General features: G+C 47.5%; 1 protein-coding gene across 1 annotated transcript in view; it reads left to right on the plus strand.

The window, feature by feature from the left end:
* Nucleotides 1-15,965, plus strand: part of LOC137839157 (uncharacterized) — a 27,468-nt gene extending 11,503 nt beyond the window's left edge. Inside the window, exons 4-5 of the mRNA XM_068648283.1 lie at nt 15,584-15,657; nt 15,872-15,965. Of these exons, the coding sequence (XP_068504384.1) occupies nt 15,584-15,657; nt 15,872-15,965 (168 nt within the window). The remainder of the gene's footprint in view (nt 1-15,583; nt 15,658-15,871) is intronic.
* The last annotated feature ends 290 nt before the right edge of the window (nt 15,966-16,255 follow it).

Here is a 16,255-nt window from a genome sequence, read left to right on the forward strand (position 1 = left end):
GTATACATAAATTTATTAATAATAAAATTATTTAAATACTAATACATTTTTAATGTTTAAAATAATATCTAATTTAGTTAATATAATAATTAATTACTATTTTTTTTAAAATTAATTTTTATTTAATAATTTTCTTTGTTAATATATTATTTTTGTTGACTTAACTGAAAAAACGCATCTATTTTCATTTTCATTTTATAAGTTATAGAATACAAAATATCCAATGTATAATGAGTAATAACTCTCGATAGCCTTTATATATAGTGTACCGCCTGGTAGTCGGAAGTGATGACGTGGCATCAAGCTATTGTATAGGCGTGTTGATAAGACGCCAGGTTGGCAGAAGGGAAGGAGGTCGGGGGCTCGTGAGTCGCCAGTTATTAAGTTGGCGTGCTCTGATCTCCAGCACGCCAGAACCGGCGGTCACCAAGTTTAAGATGAAGTCGCCAGATGTAAACCCAGGCGACCAAGTGATCAGAGCAATCGCCGAAGATGAGGTGGTGCAGATCATGAAGACGGCCGGCGAGACCACAGGGAAGGTGTGTACGAAGGCACCCTAGCTCGCCAATAAGTAGAGATCGCACTCCAGGACAACTATGCACTGAGTAGTATCATGCATAATAACTTAGCCAAAAGAGAGTCAGAAACAGCGCCCAAGTCAAGGAGGCTCCAGATGATGGCACGTGTACAGCTGGATGCGAGCCACGTGTCCAGATGTGTAACTGCCAGGAGAGAGAAAGTGCCAGGTATATAAGGGTTTCCCAACGAACTTCTGAGGTACGCACGTTCAGATTGTCTTCTTTACGCTTGCGAGTTCTTGAATATACAAAGAGAGAATGTTCACGGTTCCTTGAGAGTTCTTGAGGTTACTCTTGAGTAATTAGTGGTTCGGTCACTGACTTGGGCGTTGGAGTGCGATCAGCCGCAGCGGCGCCGTTCTGTTCTTTTGCAGGTTCTTGAGGTGGATCGCGGTGAAGGACGGAGGTTGACGCGGCGCACACGTCGATCCAAGTTTGACGAGGCAAAGCTCCAGCGTTTTGGTCAAAAGGCAGGATCATCAGGCGCCCACCGTGGGGCCGTGTAAAATCTGTTCCCATCCACAGCGTGAGTTCTTGGAAGTTTTGCAGTTTTTTGTGTGGTTGTGTGCTGGTGCAGCCATTGTCCGCGGTTCATCTAGGTTTTGTTCGGTAATTTCGCGTTTTCCACCGTTCGTTTGGATTTTTGTTCGGTGAGGTGAAGTTTTCTGCTGCTTACGCGAGATTTGTTCGGTGAGATCTGAATTCTTTGGCTCGTTTGGATTTTCGTGGAAGAAGTGCTGGTTTTTGGTGACGTCGCGGTTTTCTGTGGAGGTTTTCTGTGTTCTTGAGGTTTCTTTCGAAGTTTTGCGAAGTTCTGACCGGTTGATCGTTGAATCGATCGTCGCTGAAGGAGGTGTCGTTCATTACTCTCTGTGATTTGTCAAGTTTTCATGAGAAAAATGAGAAGCAACCGTTCAAGTCCAGTTGCACCTGTTGCTGCTGAAGGCGCCATGACCATGGCGCAGATGGTGGAAATCATGCGTTTGTTGCAGGCGAATGTGGAAGCCTCGCGTATAGAGCAGGCGAGAATGCATGAGGACCTGGTCGCCTCTCGGGCCAGGAATGATGAGCTTAGCAAAGTGACTGAAGAGCTGCGTCAAGCTCTTCAGGAGCAGCGAGGGCGTCCAGTCGTTGAAGAGGTCGCGCCGTCAACGCCGCCTCGTGTTTTTCCTATGCCTTTCGCTCAGGCGATTACTGACACACCTATCCCTGCGAGTGTGGTACCTGTTAAGGCTGTTTTTACCGGCGTGGAGGATCTTGAGGCTCATCTCACCACGTTCCATACGCAGATGATGCTGTCAGGAGGATCGGACGCCGTGTACTGCAAGATGTTTGTGAGCACACTCCAGGGAACGACGCTGGAATGGTTTGTGAGCCTGCTTACAGGTCACATAACCAACTTCCAACAGTTTTCAAAGATCTTCGTCGAACAGTACATCGTGAACAAGGCACCGCCCAGGGTGTCTTATGATTTGTTCGATATAAGGCAGTATCAGGGAGAGTCCCTCAGGGACTACCTGAATCGTTTTGGGGCGCAGATGGTCCGATCGCCAGCCAAAGATGAAGAAATGCTGGTCTACGCATTCAAGAAGGGCGTGCTGCCGGGGCCATTCTGCGAGGCATTGATCAGGGCTCACCCTGCCACGTTTGCTGAGGTCAGGCGACTTGCGGTGGCCCACATCGCCGATGAGAGTGAAGTCGCCGAGAAGAGGGGAAGCGTGGCCCCCGCCAGGCCACGTGCCTAGACCAGGATCCAGCCACAAAGGGTGCTGGAGATGGCGGCGGCCAGGAGGGATCAGAGGACTCGCCATCCTTATGATCCAAGAAAGAACAAGGGCAGGGGCCAAGGACGCCCGCAACCAGCGCGCCGGGATTACAATCGCCCGCCAAAGCACAAGTTTGTCATGGGATTGGCGGACCTGATCGCCATTCCCAATATATCAGCTAGGTTGAAAGCGCCCGAGAAGGTGGGCGACAAGGTGCTGGGACCAAAGCCAGACGCCTGGTGTGAGTTTCACCAGGGCTTTGGCCACACCGTGGATTCGTGCTTGGCTTTAGGATACCAGCTCGACGATCTGGTCAAGAGCGGGTTCCTAAACGACTACTTGCTGGACAGAAGGGCGGGGGGCGCGTCGAGCTCCCAACCAGCAGGTGGAGAGACTCAGCAGCACGAGATGCCTACCCACGGAGAAATCCACACCATTGCAGGAGGTTTCTCAGGTGGTGGATGCACCGCATCACAGAGGAAGAAGTACGCGAGGTCTGTGATGACGGTGGATATGTTTGAAGACCACTCGCCGGATGTGGACATTACGTTCACCAAGCAAGATCTCCGGGACGTTGTGCCTCATGACAACGATCCCATAGTCATCTCGTTGATCACAGCAGGAAGAAAGGTCCACAAGGTTCTGGTGGACCAAGGAAGCTCGGCAGACGTGATGTTCTGGCCGACTTTTATGCAGCTGGAGCTACCCCTTGACCAGCTGAGGCCCTATGGAGGGTGTTTGTATGGTTTCGCTGGTGACCAAGTGGAGGTCAGGGGGTACATCGAGTTGAGGACTACGTTTACAGATGAGGCGGATTCGAGAACAGAGAAAATCAAATACCTTGTCGTAAACGCCCCTTCGGCATACAACATTCTGCTGGGAAGACCCACACTCAACAGAATAGGCGCTATACCATCGACCCGGCACATGAAAGTGAAGTTGCCGTCTATGGAGGGGGTGGTGATCACCATCAAATCCGACCAGAAAGAAGCGAAGAAGTGCTATGAGAATAGCCTGAAAAACAAAAGGTCTGTGAGTTATGTGACAACCACCCCACCTCCTGGTGTGAAGCCCAGATCGACGGTAATAGAAGAGACCGCCGGAAGAGATGTGATGATGGTGGATGCTGAGCTGGGGGAGGGGAACGCCGGTCTGGAAGAAGAGGAGGCAAGGAATCGCCCTGAGGAAGCGAGGGAGCTGGGAATCGCCAGGGCGGTGATCGCAAGAGAAACCAGGCCAAAACCCGTCGAGCAGTGGCTCGAGAGAGAGATCAGAGGAAAGATCTTCAAACTGGGAAGATCTCTGGAGGTCGAGCTCCAGGACCAGATCGCCAAGGTAATAGAGCGGCATCTGGATGCGTTTGCATGGTCTGCTTCGAACATGCCCGGGATTGATCCCGACTTCTTGTGCCATCATTTGGCGATGGACAACTTGGTGAGACCAGTGCGGCAGAGGAGAAGGAAGTTCAACGAGGAGAGGAGGCAGGCGATTAGAGATGAAACACAGAAACTCCTCGCTGCAGGCCATATCAGGGAGGTACAGTACCCCGATTGGCTAGCCAATGTCGTGCTGGTAAAGAAGAGTAACGGGAAATGGCGCATGTGCGTCGATTTCACTGATCTGAATAAGGCTTGCCCAAAGGACTCATATCCTTTACCAAGTATAGATGCCCTGGTGGATAGTGCTGCAGGGTGTAACTTGTTAAGTTTCCTGGGTGCCTTCTCGGGGTATAACCAGATCAAGATGCATCCCATGGATGAAGAGAAGACTGCCTTTATGACCGAGAGATCGTGCTACTGCTACAAGGTGATGCCTTTTGGGCTGAAGAACGCGGGGGCCACGTACCAGAGGTTGATGGATCGGGTACTTGCACCAATGCTGGGAAGGAATATGCAAGCGTACGTGGATGACATGGTCGTGACCTCGCCAGAGAAAAGCAAGCACGTCGCAGACTTGGAGGAGTTGTTCTCTACGATCGCCAAGTTTAGGTTGAAGCTGAATCCGGAGAAGTGCATCTTTGGCGTGGAGGCTGGGAAGTTCTTGGGTTTCCTCTTAACTGAGAGAGGAATAGAAGCCAACCCTGATAAGTGTGCCGCCATCTTGGCGATGAGGAGCCCGGCCACTATGAAGGAAGTACAACAGCTTACAGGTCGGATGGCCGCCCTGTCTCGCTTCGTGTCAGCTTGCGGAGAGAAGGGCCATCCCTATTTTCAGTGCTTAAGGCGGAATAACAAGTTTGTCTGGACGAAGGAGTGTGAAGAAGCCTTCGTCAAGCTGAAGGAGTATTTGGCGAGCCCGCCGGTTTTGTGCAAACCGCTGGTGGGAACCCCTCTCAGGTTGTATTTTGCTGTAACTGAGAGGGCGGTGAGTGCGGTGCTCGCCCAGGACCAAGATCAGGCTCAAAAGCCCATTTACTTTGTTAGTAAGGTGTTGCAGAGCCCCGAAACGAGGTATCAGGCCCTGGAGAAGGCTGCACTGGCAGTAGTCTTTTCGGCGAGGAGGTTACGCCACTATTTCCATAGCTTCACGATACTGGTGATGACTGACTTGCCCATCCAGAAGGTCTTGAAGAAGCCTGACGTTGCTGGGAGGATGGGGAAGTGGGCAGTGGAGCTGTCGGAGTTTGATATTAGGTATGAGCCCCGAGGCCCGATCAAGGGGCAGATCTTCGTAGATTTCGTAGTCGAGCTCTCGTCTGAAGCAGCACGAGTTGAGGGGGATGATTTCCGTTGGGTGCTTTCGATGGACGGATCGTCGAACCAGCAGGGTAGCGGTGCTGGAGTCATCTTGGAGGGACCCAACGGCGTGCTGATTGAACAGTCTTTGAGGTTTGCCTTCAAGGCCAGCAACAATCAAGCAGAATATGAGGCGCTGATCGCCGGTATCTTGCTGGCCAAGGAGATGGGAGCCAGGGTGCTGATGGCAAAGAGTGACTCGTTGCTAGTCACGGGGCAAGTAACAGGCGAGTTCCAGGCTAAAGATCCACAAATGGCGGCTTACCTAGAGTATGTACAGGAATTGAAGAGTTCCTTTGCCTCCTTTGAAGTGGTGCATGTGCCCAGAGAGCAGAATGCCCGAGCTGACTTGCTAGCCAAGCTCGCCAGTTCGGGCAAGGGGGGTAGGCAGAGGACGGTGATTCAAGAAACTCTGAAGACGCCGAGAGCATTTGTGGCAGATCACCTGGTTCTTCAGATAAGCAAGTCGACGGAGAAAGCGGCGAGGAGTCACAGATCCCTGACTCAAGAGACCTTGAGGTCGCCAAGAATAAGAGTGTGTCGGGAAGAGAAGGTGAACATGACGCAGGTCTGCACGACCCATGAGCCAGACACCTGGGTAACACAGTACAAGCGATGCCTGGCGGATGGCCTTCTCCCGCTGGATCCGACAGAGGCTAGGAAGATAAAGAAGAATTCTAGCAAGTTCACAATGATTGATGGCGAGTTGTACAGGTTTGGGTTCACTCACCCACTCCTGGAATGTGTGCATGGCGAGAAATGCACAAGAATTATGGCAGAGCTCCATGAGGGGATATGCGGAAGCCACGTCGGGGGTCGAGCTCTGGCCGCAAGGACTCTCCGTGCAGGTTACTACTGGCCAACAATGAGAGAAGACTGTAAGAGGTATGCGCAGTGCTGCAAACAATGCCAACAGCACGCCGATTGGCACAAGGCGCCTCCCGAGGAGTTGAAGTCGATTTACAGCCCTTGGCCGTTTCATACATGGGGAATCGACATCCTGGGACCGTTTCCCCTGGCGATCAGGTAGATGAAGTACTTGGTGGTGGCGATTGAATATTTCACCAAGTGGATCGAAGCAGAACCAGTGGCCCAGATCACCGCACACAAGATCGAAGGTTTCATGTGGAAGAACATTGTGTGCCGGTTTGGTGTGCCCAAGCGCTTGGTGTCGGACAATGGGACTCAGTTTGCAAGTCACCTGTTGAAGAAGCTGTGCGAAGGGGTGGGAATTCAACAAGTGTTTGCATCCGTCGAGCACCCTCAGACGAATGGCCAAGTAGAGTCCGCCAATCGGGTGTTGCTAAGAGGTTTGAAGAGAAGGCTAGAGAAAGCCAAAGGAAGCTGGGCTGAGGAGGTACCCCGTATAGTCTGGGCGTACCACACCACCGAGCAATCAGGAACCCATGAGACCCCGTTCAGCTTGGTCTATGGGTGCGACGCAATGATTCCAGCAGAGATCCAGGAGAGCTCGCCGAGATTCCAAAACTTCGTGGAGGAAGACTCGAATGAGGAGAGAAGGTTGAACCTGGACCTACTGGATGAGGTCAGGGAAGAGGCGAGATTAAAAGCTGAGGCGGTGAAGAGAAGGATTGAACGAAGATATAACTCGAAGGTGATGCCAAGACAGTTCAGAGAGGGCAACCTAGTGATGAGGAAAGCCCACCAGTATGAGATGGAGAATTAGCTGTCGCCTAAGTGGACGGGACCGTTCAGAATAACCGAGGCGCTCGGGAACGGCGCCTACCGCTTAGAAACATTGGAAGGAGGGGCGATTCCTCGCACTTGGAACGCCACGCACCTCAAGTTATATTACAGTTAAGAACTTTGTAGGTAAAGACGAACACGAAGTTATATTACAATGTTTCTGTTAAAACAGTTTGAAGGGGGCACTCTTTTTTCCCTAAGGAGGGTTTTTAATGAGGCCACCCAATAAAGAAGAGTTTTCGAAGCTTAAAGTTGTTTTAGATTGCATGCTAGTTGTTTTTCGAAAGTTTTGAAGAAAGACCTTGTCACTTATATGTGATTTAAGGCAAGTTAAAGATATGTTGCATGCTTTCTAAAAAGTTTCTAAGTCCCCATCGTCTTTCGGCGATTGGCGGCATCAGTTAAAGTTAAAGTCCTCATCGTCTTTCGGCGATCGGAGGCACCAGTTAAAAGACCTCAACGCCCTCGCGCGTCCTGAGGCGAGATAATAAAGACCTCCTCGCCGTCGAGCGAGTGCAGGCAAGTTAGAGTGAAAAGTCCTCAGTGTTTCTGGGGGAGAGGAGATGTAACCCCTGGGGCAATGTAGGGGCACCAGTGAAAAGTCCTCAGTGTTTCTGGGGGAGAGGAGATGTAACCCCTGGGGCAATGTAGAGGCACCAGTGAAAAGTCCTCAGTGCTTCTGGGGGAGAGAAGATGTAACCCCTGGGGCAATGTAGAGGCACGAGTAAAGACCTCTCGCCGAGTTAAAGACCTTCTCGCCGATGAGCGAGTTCAGGCGAGTTAAAGACCTTCTCGCCGATGAGCGAGTTCAGGCGAGTTAAAGACCTTCTCGCCGATGAGCGAGTTCAGGCGAGTTAAATACCTTCTCGCCAATGAGCGAGTTCAGGCAAGATAAAATCCTTCTCGTCTCGAACGAGTTCAGGTATGGTGTAAAGGGCGGAAGAAGTTTGTTGGGTGGCTAAGGCAGGTTCGAAGAGAACGCCTAGCCACCCGGTCTTTTGTTCTGAAGCTCAGGAAGGTAGGGAAGGATCCGAAAGGCGCCTCTACCCCCAGATAAAGGGACAATGGCCAAGTTGTGAAGCCAGGAGGAAGCTGATGTCGCCAAGAGTCTTTGACGACTAGAAAAAAAAAATGCAAACAATGGCGAGAAAGTCAAGGCCCTTTTCGATGAAGCAGATCGGGTGAGCTGTGTCTTAAGCCATTAGTTGAGTTAAAGTTCGTTATTTGAAGAGTGATTTCACGCTAAGGTTCATTACCTTGAGGTTGCAAGTTGTTAGAGAGTTTTTGTTCGAAAATCGGCGGTTCGAAGCAGTTAAGTATATGTTTGCGCTTACGAAATTACTAAGTTAGTTTCGTTGAAGTGAATTATGCAAGAAGAGATAAAGCAGACAGAGAAGTTATGAGAAGAAATACAAAGGCTTTATCATAATGTAAAACATCAGTTCAAAGTACATATATAGAAAAAGGGAAAGTCTATTACAATTATGTGTGGGGAGAAAGCATAAGAATCGTGAATGGAGGGAAGCAATCAATCTTCAGAAGGAACAACCTTCCCGTCCACCACCTCGTTGTTGAGGGACACCATGGTAAGATCTAAATCGGGGTACAGGCAGGCGAACTGTTCCCGGGCGGCCTCGAATCCAGCAGCAAGAATCTGGGCAGAGCTCAGCTCAAGTTCTTCGATCTGTTTCTTTAGCCCCTCGTTCTGCTGCTTCAGCTCTTCAGCTTGTTTCTTAAGTTCTTCAACGGTTTCCCGAGCGTGAAGAAGGTCTTCAGCAACCTTCTTGGATTCTGCCTGCACCTGGGCCAGTTCTGCGGTGATCTTCCTGTTTTCTTCGTTGGCTTCAGCGAGCTTGGCCACGGTGTCGTCTCTTTCTTTCTCCACCTTCCCTAAGAAGACCTCCCGATCGGCTGACCTTTTCTCGAGGTTCTTTACCTTGGCGGCGTCAGCTTTAATCAACGCCTCCAGGTCAGCCACTTTGACGCGATAAGGTACCAGCTTGCTCTCCAGCTCAATCTTCTCTTGAGCCAAAAGCTGCACCTTATGGCGTAGATCGGTGGCCTCCTTGCGCGCCACCCGGAGCTCGGTGCTCATAGCATCTTCTACTCGGGAGTGTTCGATCTCGGCGAGTGTAAGATTGCAGGATAACCTCTCCGCCTCAATCCTTATGGTGCTATTCTCAGTTCGGAGTGCGAAGAGGTCATCCTGGAGCTTCCTGGTAGAGCTCTCCACAGCTTTAGATATGATGGAGGGGAAATCCTCCGCCATCATCTTCAGTTTTGCTGAGAAGGGCTCCCATACCCTTTTGACCTCAAGAGAGAGGTTTGCTGGTGGAGGCACCGGGGGGGCTTGTTGTTGGTTCTCGCCGCCACCTTCTTGAGTTGGTTGTTCAATGAGTGCTTCTTGGCGTGGTGGCGACGTCGGGGATTCAGTGATAAGGATTGGAGAGTTGTGAGCACCCTCATCCCCGACTGGTGCGGCGTTTGCGGTTGAGGCGTTTGAAGGAGGACCCCCTCCAACTGATACATAAGGCGTGGAGGCGCTCGGGGGGTTCTCCATGAAGTTGGGCTCGGCGGCCTCAACCACAGGAAGTGCGGACGCCAGTGGAACCGCTTTGACTGGCGAGGTGGGAGCTGGTGGAGGAAGCAATGTTGGAGGCGGAGCGGGGGTGGAAGGCGGTGTTGATGTCGGAGGAGGAGGTGGAGCAGATGGTGAAGAAGGCGCCACCCTCTTCCTCTTGGTGACAAGGCCATCTTCCGTCGCCTCATCATCTTCTTCTTCTTCCTCATGGACTACTTTGGGGGCTTTCCTCTTTGGTTTCCTGAGGATAAACTTTTTGCGCTGATTGGCGGGCTGGGCCTCGGGAGGAGTTGGGCCTTTGGGTGGCGATCTGCCCTGTGCGGTGGCGATCTCCACCACCGAGTTTGGCACGGTTTGGGAACCCGATGCCAACTCGTGGGCTCGAGCGAGCGCCCTCAGTTCAGCTAATTTTCCTTGGCCCAACATACGATCTGCATAATGCAAAGATACATGGGTTAGTTCAGAGAGGAAGATAAACGCATAAGACAGTATGCAACAAAAGCAGATGAGTGATGCAGAAAGTAAAACCAAAGTCTTGTGCACAACACACAAGACGCCCAGAAACAGTTAGCAGAGGTAATGTCCAGGTAATGACTTAGACGTTGAGGTGAGTTCTAACCTATGCGAACTTCGAGTTGATCTTCGAAGAACTCGTAGGAGATGAGTGTAGTAGTGAGGAAAGTAATATTGGCGTCTGCCACACTCTTCCAGAAGAAGCATAGGTCCTTGTCCAAAGCACCCATGCTATCAGGACTCCTTGGCCTCCTGAAGTTTCCCTTGGACTCTTTGTTCCCCTTGTTTACCCAATACAAGGGGAAACCGTCGAGCAGTGAGGCGTCCTTGTCGTTTGGGCGCACCTGGACAAACTTGCCCTTCCAGTCTTTGTAAGATTGCTGGAAGATAGAGAGGATCGACCTCCCAGCAATCCCGTTCAAACTCACCCACAGGCAATCTCCTGGGTGTTTGGCCTTGAAGAGGAAGAGAAAGACGTCCACTGACGCTGGCAACCCCAGATGGTCGCACATGATCTGGAACGCCCGCACGAACGCCCAGCTGTTGGGATGGAGCTGGGCGGCGGCGATGTTGAGCTCGATAAGAAGCTCCCTTTCAAAACGAGTGAAGGGAAACCTAAGTTTCACCTTCTTGAACAGAGTGGTGTAGACGAAGCAAAACAACCCGCTGTTGTTCCCTTTGTCATCGGCGCACACCGGCATGTCGGGGGAGCAAGGTAGCACCATCATCTTGTCGTCATGCTCTTTGTGGAACGACAGGTGAGGCTCGTCCCCTTTCTTCAGTCGAAGAACCGCCCCAGCAGAGTTTACTGAGGAAGTTTCCTTCAGCAAGGTCGGGGTGGCCCATGGGTATAGTTTTTTGAAGTCTGGGGAAGGAACGGAGGCTCCTCCGGCGACAGGTAGAGTAGCCTGAGCCAGGTTAGAGCGGGAGGGTGCAGGCCTCTCAGCCTGGGAAGAAGAAGCACCAGGTGCTCGCGGTTGGTTGTGTGCTTGAGATGAAGGGTTTCGTGACGAGGGAGGAGGATTTGGGGTGATCTTTGAGCGAGCCATTGCGGAAGCTGCAGAGGAAAAAGAAAAGAAAAGGTGATCAGGGTTCGCAGAGGCTGACTCGATCGTGAAAGAAGGGTGAAAAACGAACGAACGAAGGTTCGTTGTAACGAAGACGAAGCCCTAAGTTACGAGAAAGGAGAAATAGAAGAAACAGCCCACAGTGTATGCATCAGACAGTTAAAGGATGATGCGAATCGGTTAAAATGCAGGAAAAATCAGCAGAAGAAGTAAAAGGGGTACCTTTTTATGATCGGAAGAATGATGAAGGAAGTTGGTGATTCAGGAGGTTGAAGAACGTCGTGAGCTTTTGCAGAAGAAAGTTGAAGAGTCTGAGAAAACGAAGAAGTGATGGAACAGTGAAGTGAAATGGGTTTAAGGGTTTTTCGAATGGGTTTGGGAAGCGCAAACGGCAATTAAAAGTAACCGTTGATGGAGCCACGTGTCGAGCGATGGGAGGAGTGTTTGGTGGAGCATCAGGAAAGCAGAAAGTACAACCGCTTGGAATTCTGCACCAGCGCCACGTAGATCGGTATTGACGTGACTCCTTTAGTCTTTTCGCTGGACAAGTCTTCACTTAAGACTGGGGGGCTTGTGTACCGCCCTGGTAGTCGGAAGTGATGACGTGGCATCAAGCTATTGTATAGGCGTGTTGATAAGACGCCAGGTTGGCAGAAGGGAAGGAGGTCGGGAGGCTCGTGTAGTCGCCAGTTACTAAGTTGGCGTGCTCCGATCTCCAGCACGCCAGAACCGGCGGTCACCAAGTTTAAGATGAAGTCGCCAGATGTAAACCCAGGCGACCAAGTGATCAGAGATCGCCGAAGATGGAGGTGGTGCAGATCATGAAGGCGGCCGGCGAGACCACAGGGAAGGTGTGTACGAAGGCACCCTAGCTCGCCAATCCAGTAGAGATCGCACTCCAGGACAGCTATGCACTGAGTAGTATCGTGCATGAATAACTTAGCCAAAAGAGAGTCAGAAGCAGCGCCCAAGTCAAGGAGGCTCCAGATGATGGCACGTGTACAGCTGAATGCGAGCCACGTGTCCAGATGTGTAACTGCCAGGAGAGAGAAAGTGTCCAGGTATATAAGGGTTTCCCAACGAACTTCTGAGGTACGCACATTCAGATTGTCTTCTTTATGCTTGCGAGTTCTTGAGTATACAGAGAGAGAACTGGTTCACGGTTCCTTGAGAGTTCTTGAGTGTTACTCTTAGTAATTAGTGGTTCGGTCACTGACTTGGGCGTTGGAGTGCGATCGGCCGCAGCGGCGCCATTCTGTTCTTTTGCAGGTTCTTGAGGTGGATCGCGGTGAAGGATGGAGGTTGACGCGGCGCACACGTCGATCCAAGTTTGACGAGGCAAAGCTCCAGCGTTTTGGTCAAAAGGCAGGATCATACACTAATAATATAACTCATATTTTCTTATAGATATAAAAATAATAAAAGAAACATACAAATAAATTTACAACATGTTTCTAAATATTTATATCCTAATTATCAATCCACCAATCTCTTTATTAATACACTACAAAAAGGATAACTTTTTTTTAGTGGTATATAATATATATGTTCTTACAAAATGTTGGAAATGTCTTGGTTCTCTATGTTCTTTAAGCTGTATTGATCATTGTTGATGATGTCGTGTTATCTTTAGTTTTTGGTTCATGTAGGTGATGTACATGCAAAAGGTAATCTAATGTTTATGTCAGTATTCACTATGAAGTAGGTGAGAGTAATAAATAGTATTTAATGCGTACATTTGTCTTTGTCAGTGTGCCTGTTTATATGATTGTGACGAACCTCTAACATTAGATTGAGATTAAGATATGTTAACCTTTGAGTTTTTAGGTAAAATTATATACTATTAATAATCTTGTATTAAGAAGTCTTTGTGGAGTCTATGAAAACTATATCGACTACATCATTCAAGTAGTATTTGATTGTGATCCTTAAATTATGAAAATGTAAGTGTTTCAATTCAGTATTTTAATCAAAATACCTTATAAACACAACCCTTATGTTCCACCTCAAACAAATTAATTTGTTGCCCTTAATACTACAAATAACATTTTTTTAGCAGACACTTTCGTGGGTTAGACAAAGTTTATTTGCTTTATCGTAAGACTGGATTAGATAGAAACAAATTATGGATAAGAAAATGCTGAGTATAATTTATGCAATCTTATCCAAGATGACGTCAAATTACAAACACCCTGAAATAACCAGAATTATCATATGTGTTGGCAACCATTTTTAATTAGTATTACCTTTCAGAAAGCAAAACTGATATCATAATTTCATTAGTTTTTTTAATTGAGATTATTTGAATAGTTTGTCCAATTTTGTGTTGAAAACGTATAGCAAGTTTTAGTCGTTGTCTTTTGAGCATTCTTGTTGGCCAATTGCAAACATAGTTATTCAACAATCCTTTATAATAATATTATAATATTTAAATTAAAATTTAAAATATTAATTTATTTGTTTGTTAAGAATATATTATTCGGAGTCTCAAGGTAACACGGTCCTTTTTCATTTGCATGCCAAAAACAATGTTTGCGCTTTCCAAGAGCCACTTTCACTGTATATTCCCTTTTATATATACTCCAAACTCTCAAATATAAGAATACTTAATTAATATTTATGTTGATGAAGAAAGTTTCGAATGTTAATATTTAATTATATCTACAAAATTCTATAAAATGCTTTTTTTTTCAAATAAAAGTATTCATTACAAATTAAATCCTAATTAGTTGAATGATATTTTTGAGATGATATGGCTTATATTAAAATCTATATTTTAATAATTGAATATATATATATTGTTCTAGCCGCCGGTTGACCTGGTCGCCGGTTGACTCTGGGAACAAGTTGTAACTCCGTCTGCCTCTGCTGGATTTGTTATGTGTTTTTGATTTTCCTTAATTGCTTAAGAATCTTGTCCTAATTCTAAAAAGTGTCATCTAATGAATCAACCAAAAATCAACTCACATCATGTGGTATCATGAGCTATGGTTGTGGTCATCTTTTTGAGTTGATGTGGCACTTTTAATTCAAGCAACTTACATTCAAGTACCTTTACATTCTAGTTCTTTAAATTCAAGTACTTATGAGCAAGACATGTTTTAGAATTTCATATGGAATGGAAATGGAAGAAGAAGATGAAAGGTCAGAAGACTTATGTGGTTGAAGCAAGGGAAGAGGAACACGCCACTTGGAAGGTGAATAGACTCCAATATGAGTGAAGGTTGCTGCCACTTGAGAGCACCCAAAGACTCACAAGATAAGACTAGGAAAAGAAGAACAAGTCTCTCAAATTCCCACTCAATTTGAGAAGAGTAACTTTACTTCAATTTCAATGTGTCTTTACAAGAGCCAAGCACCTCTATATATAATGTAGAGGTCGGTCATTCAAAAGGCAAAAAGTGGAAAGAAGCAAATGAAAAGGCATTTTGAAATGCCGCCCCAAACAAGTTACACACGCTATGGAAAGTGTGACTTTTCTACTACTTTCTCATAAGTCCTATACTCCTTCCCTTTTATGTTATATTTTAATTCCACTCTAAAGAAATTACAAAAAGAGACATTAATTGATGCTCATCTCCTAATGCTTGTGCCCTGCTTCTAGTAATCCTCTGAGGCATGATAGATGAAGCAATCATGGGTTGGCCTTGAACCTCAGATTGGGCTTGGGTTTGTTGGACTTGGGCCTTCATATTAAGAACACTAATAGGAAGAACTTCTAATGTTTTGGTCCTTAAGCATTCCTCCTATTGATGGCATCTTTATTTGCTTGTTGAGATGACCCTTCAAGTTTAGCATCCTTGGTCATCTTGATATGTTTTTGGGTCACATCATGATGAGTGATGCCGCTGACTCCTACATGACAGGCTTTGAGGATGCTATTGCCCAAGCCACGTGTATCTACCCCGAGTCAGACTTCTCCCAACTTGGAGTAGGCAAGATCGTGACAGATGGTCGACTAATAGACGAAGAGGAAGAGCATCCTTAGGTTTCCTTGTGACCAACCTCCTTCTGTAGCCTTCAAAACAATTTCCCATTCTTTGTACATATGTATGCACAATTTATTTATGTCATTATGCTTTCCCTTTACATAACTTGACTAACACATTGATAATGCCTGCTTTTTAATAGACACGACTACCATGGCTTAACCAACTAATGATAACGCATTTGGACGCTTCACACTTAAGCAATACGGATATCATGATTAAATCTAATGATAAATCTTAACACAACAAAGGTGATTTGCGATGCACAACTAATTATCTTAACAAGATAATCGTTTTGATTCATTATAACAAGTTACCGTACTCTTGACATGGTCGACTTGGACCTCATGGTTGTAGTGGGTGTTCCACTTTACCTTATCTTCATGCATCCCTCCCTGAAGATAAGGATGGTTGGTCGGGGAGTTAATTCTCCCCTCAAATCCATATTTCTTGTGCCGATGTGGGTTGCTTTACACCCTTTTCCTGCACTCCTGGGGCGTGAAGTCTTTACTATGACAGGACGACGCCCCAGGCTTAAAAAATTTCACTTACACAAGACAAATTCATTTGACACGCCTGAGATCAGAGCCTCTTTGGGCAACAAGTCTTCTTACGTGAATTGCTATGAATGTTTATACTTGCTAAAGGGAGGTTTCAATGTGGTTCGAGCCAATACAATGGAGAGCGACGATCAGGGGTACCTAAGCTCTCTAAGCAAGAGGTATTGACGCCTGAATCACTATGAACCTTTTACTCCCTAAAGGGAGATCTCAATGTGGTTCGAGCCAATACAATGGCGAGCAGCGATCAGAGGTACCTGAGCTCTCTGAGCAAGAGGTATTCACGCCTGAATCGTTATGAACTTTTTACTCCCTAAAGGGAGATTTCAACGTGGTTCTCATGATAAATCAACCAATGGTAAACTGTGATTCAAGGTACTTGAGCTCAAAACCTCTCTTGGCAACTGTGGTTCGTGCCAATACAATGGCGAACGGTGATCAGGGGTACCTGAGCTCAGAGCCTCTCTGAGGAAAAGGTATTCGCACCTGAATCGCTATGAACCTTTCTGCTCCCTAGAGGAAGATTCACTGATGTTCGTGCCAAGATAATGGCGAGCGACGATCAGGGGTACCTAAGCTCAGAGCCTCTCTGAGCAAGAGGTATTCTCACATGAATCGCTATGAACCTTTCTGCTCCCTAGAGGGAGATTTCACTGCGGTTCGTGTCAATATAATGGCGAGCGGTGATCAGGGGTACCTGAGCTCAGAGCCTCTCTGAGCAAACGGTATTCGCACTTGAATCGCTATGAACTTTTCTGC

The sequence above is a fragment of the Phaseolus vulgaris genome, chromosome 3, assembly GCF_000499845.2.
Source record: "Phaseolus vulgaris cultivar G19833 chromosome 3, P. vulgaris v2.0, whole genome shotgun sequence".
In the NCBI taxonomy this organism is placed as follows: Eukaryota; Viridiplantae; Streptophyta; class Magnoliopsida; order Fabales; family Fabaceae; genus Phaseolus; species Phaseolus vulgaris.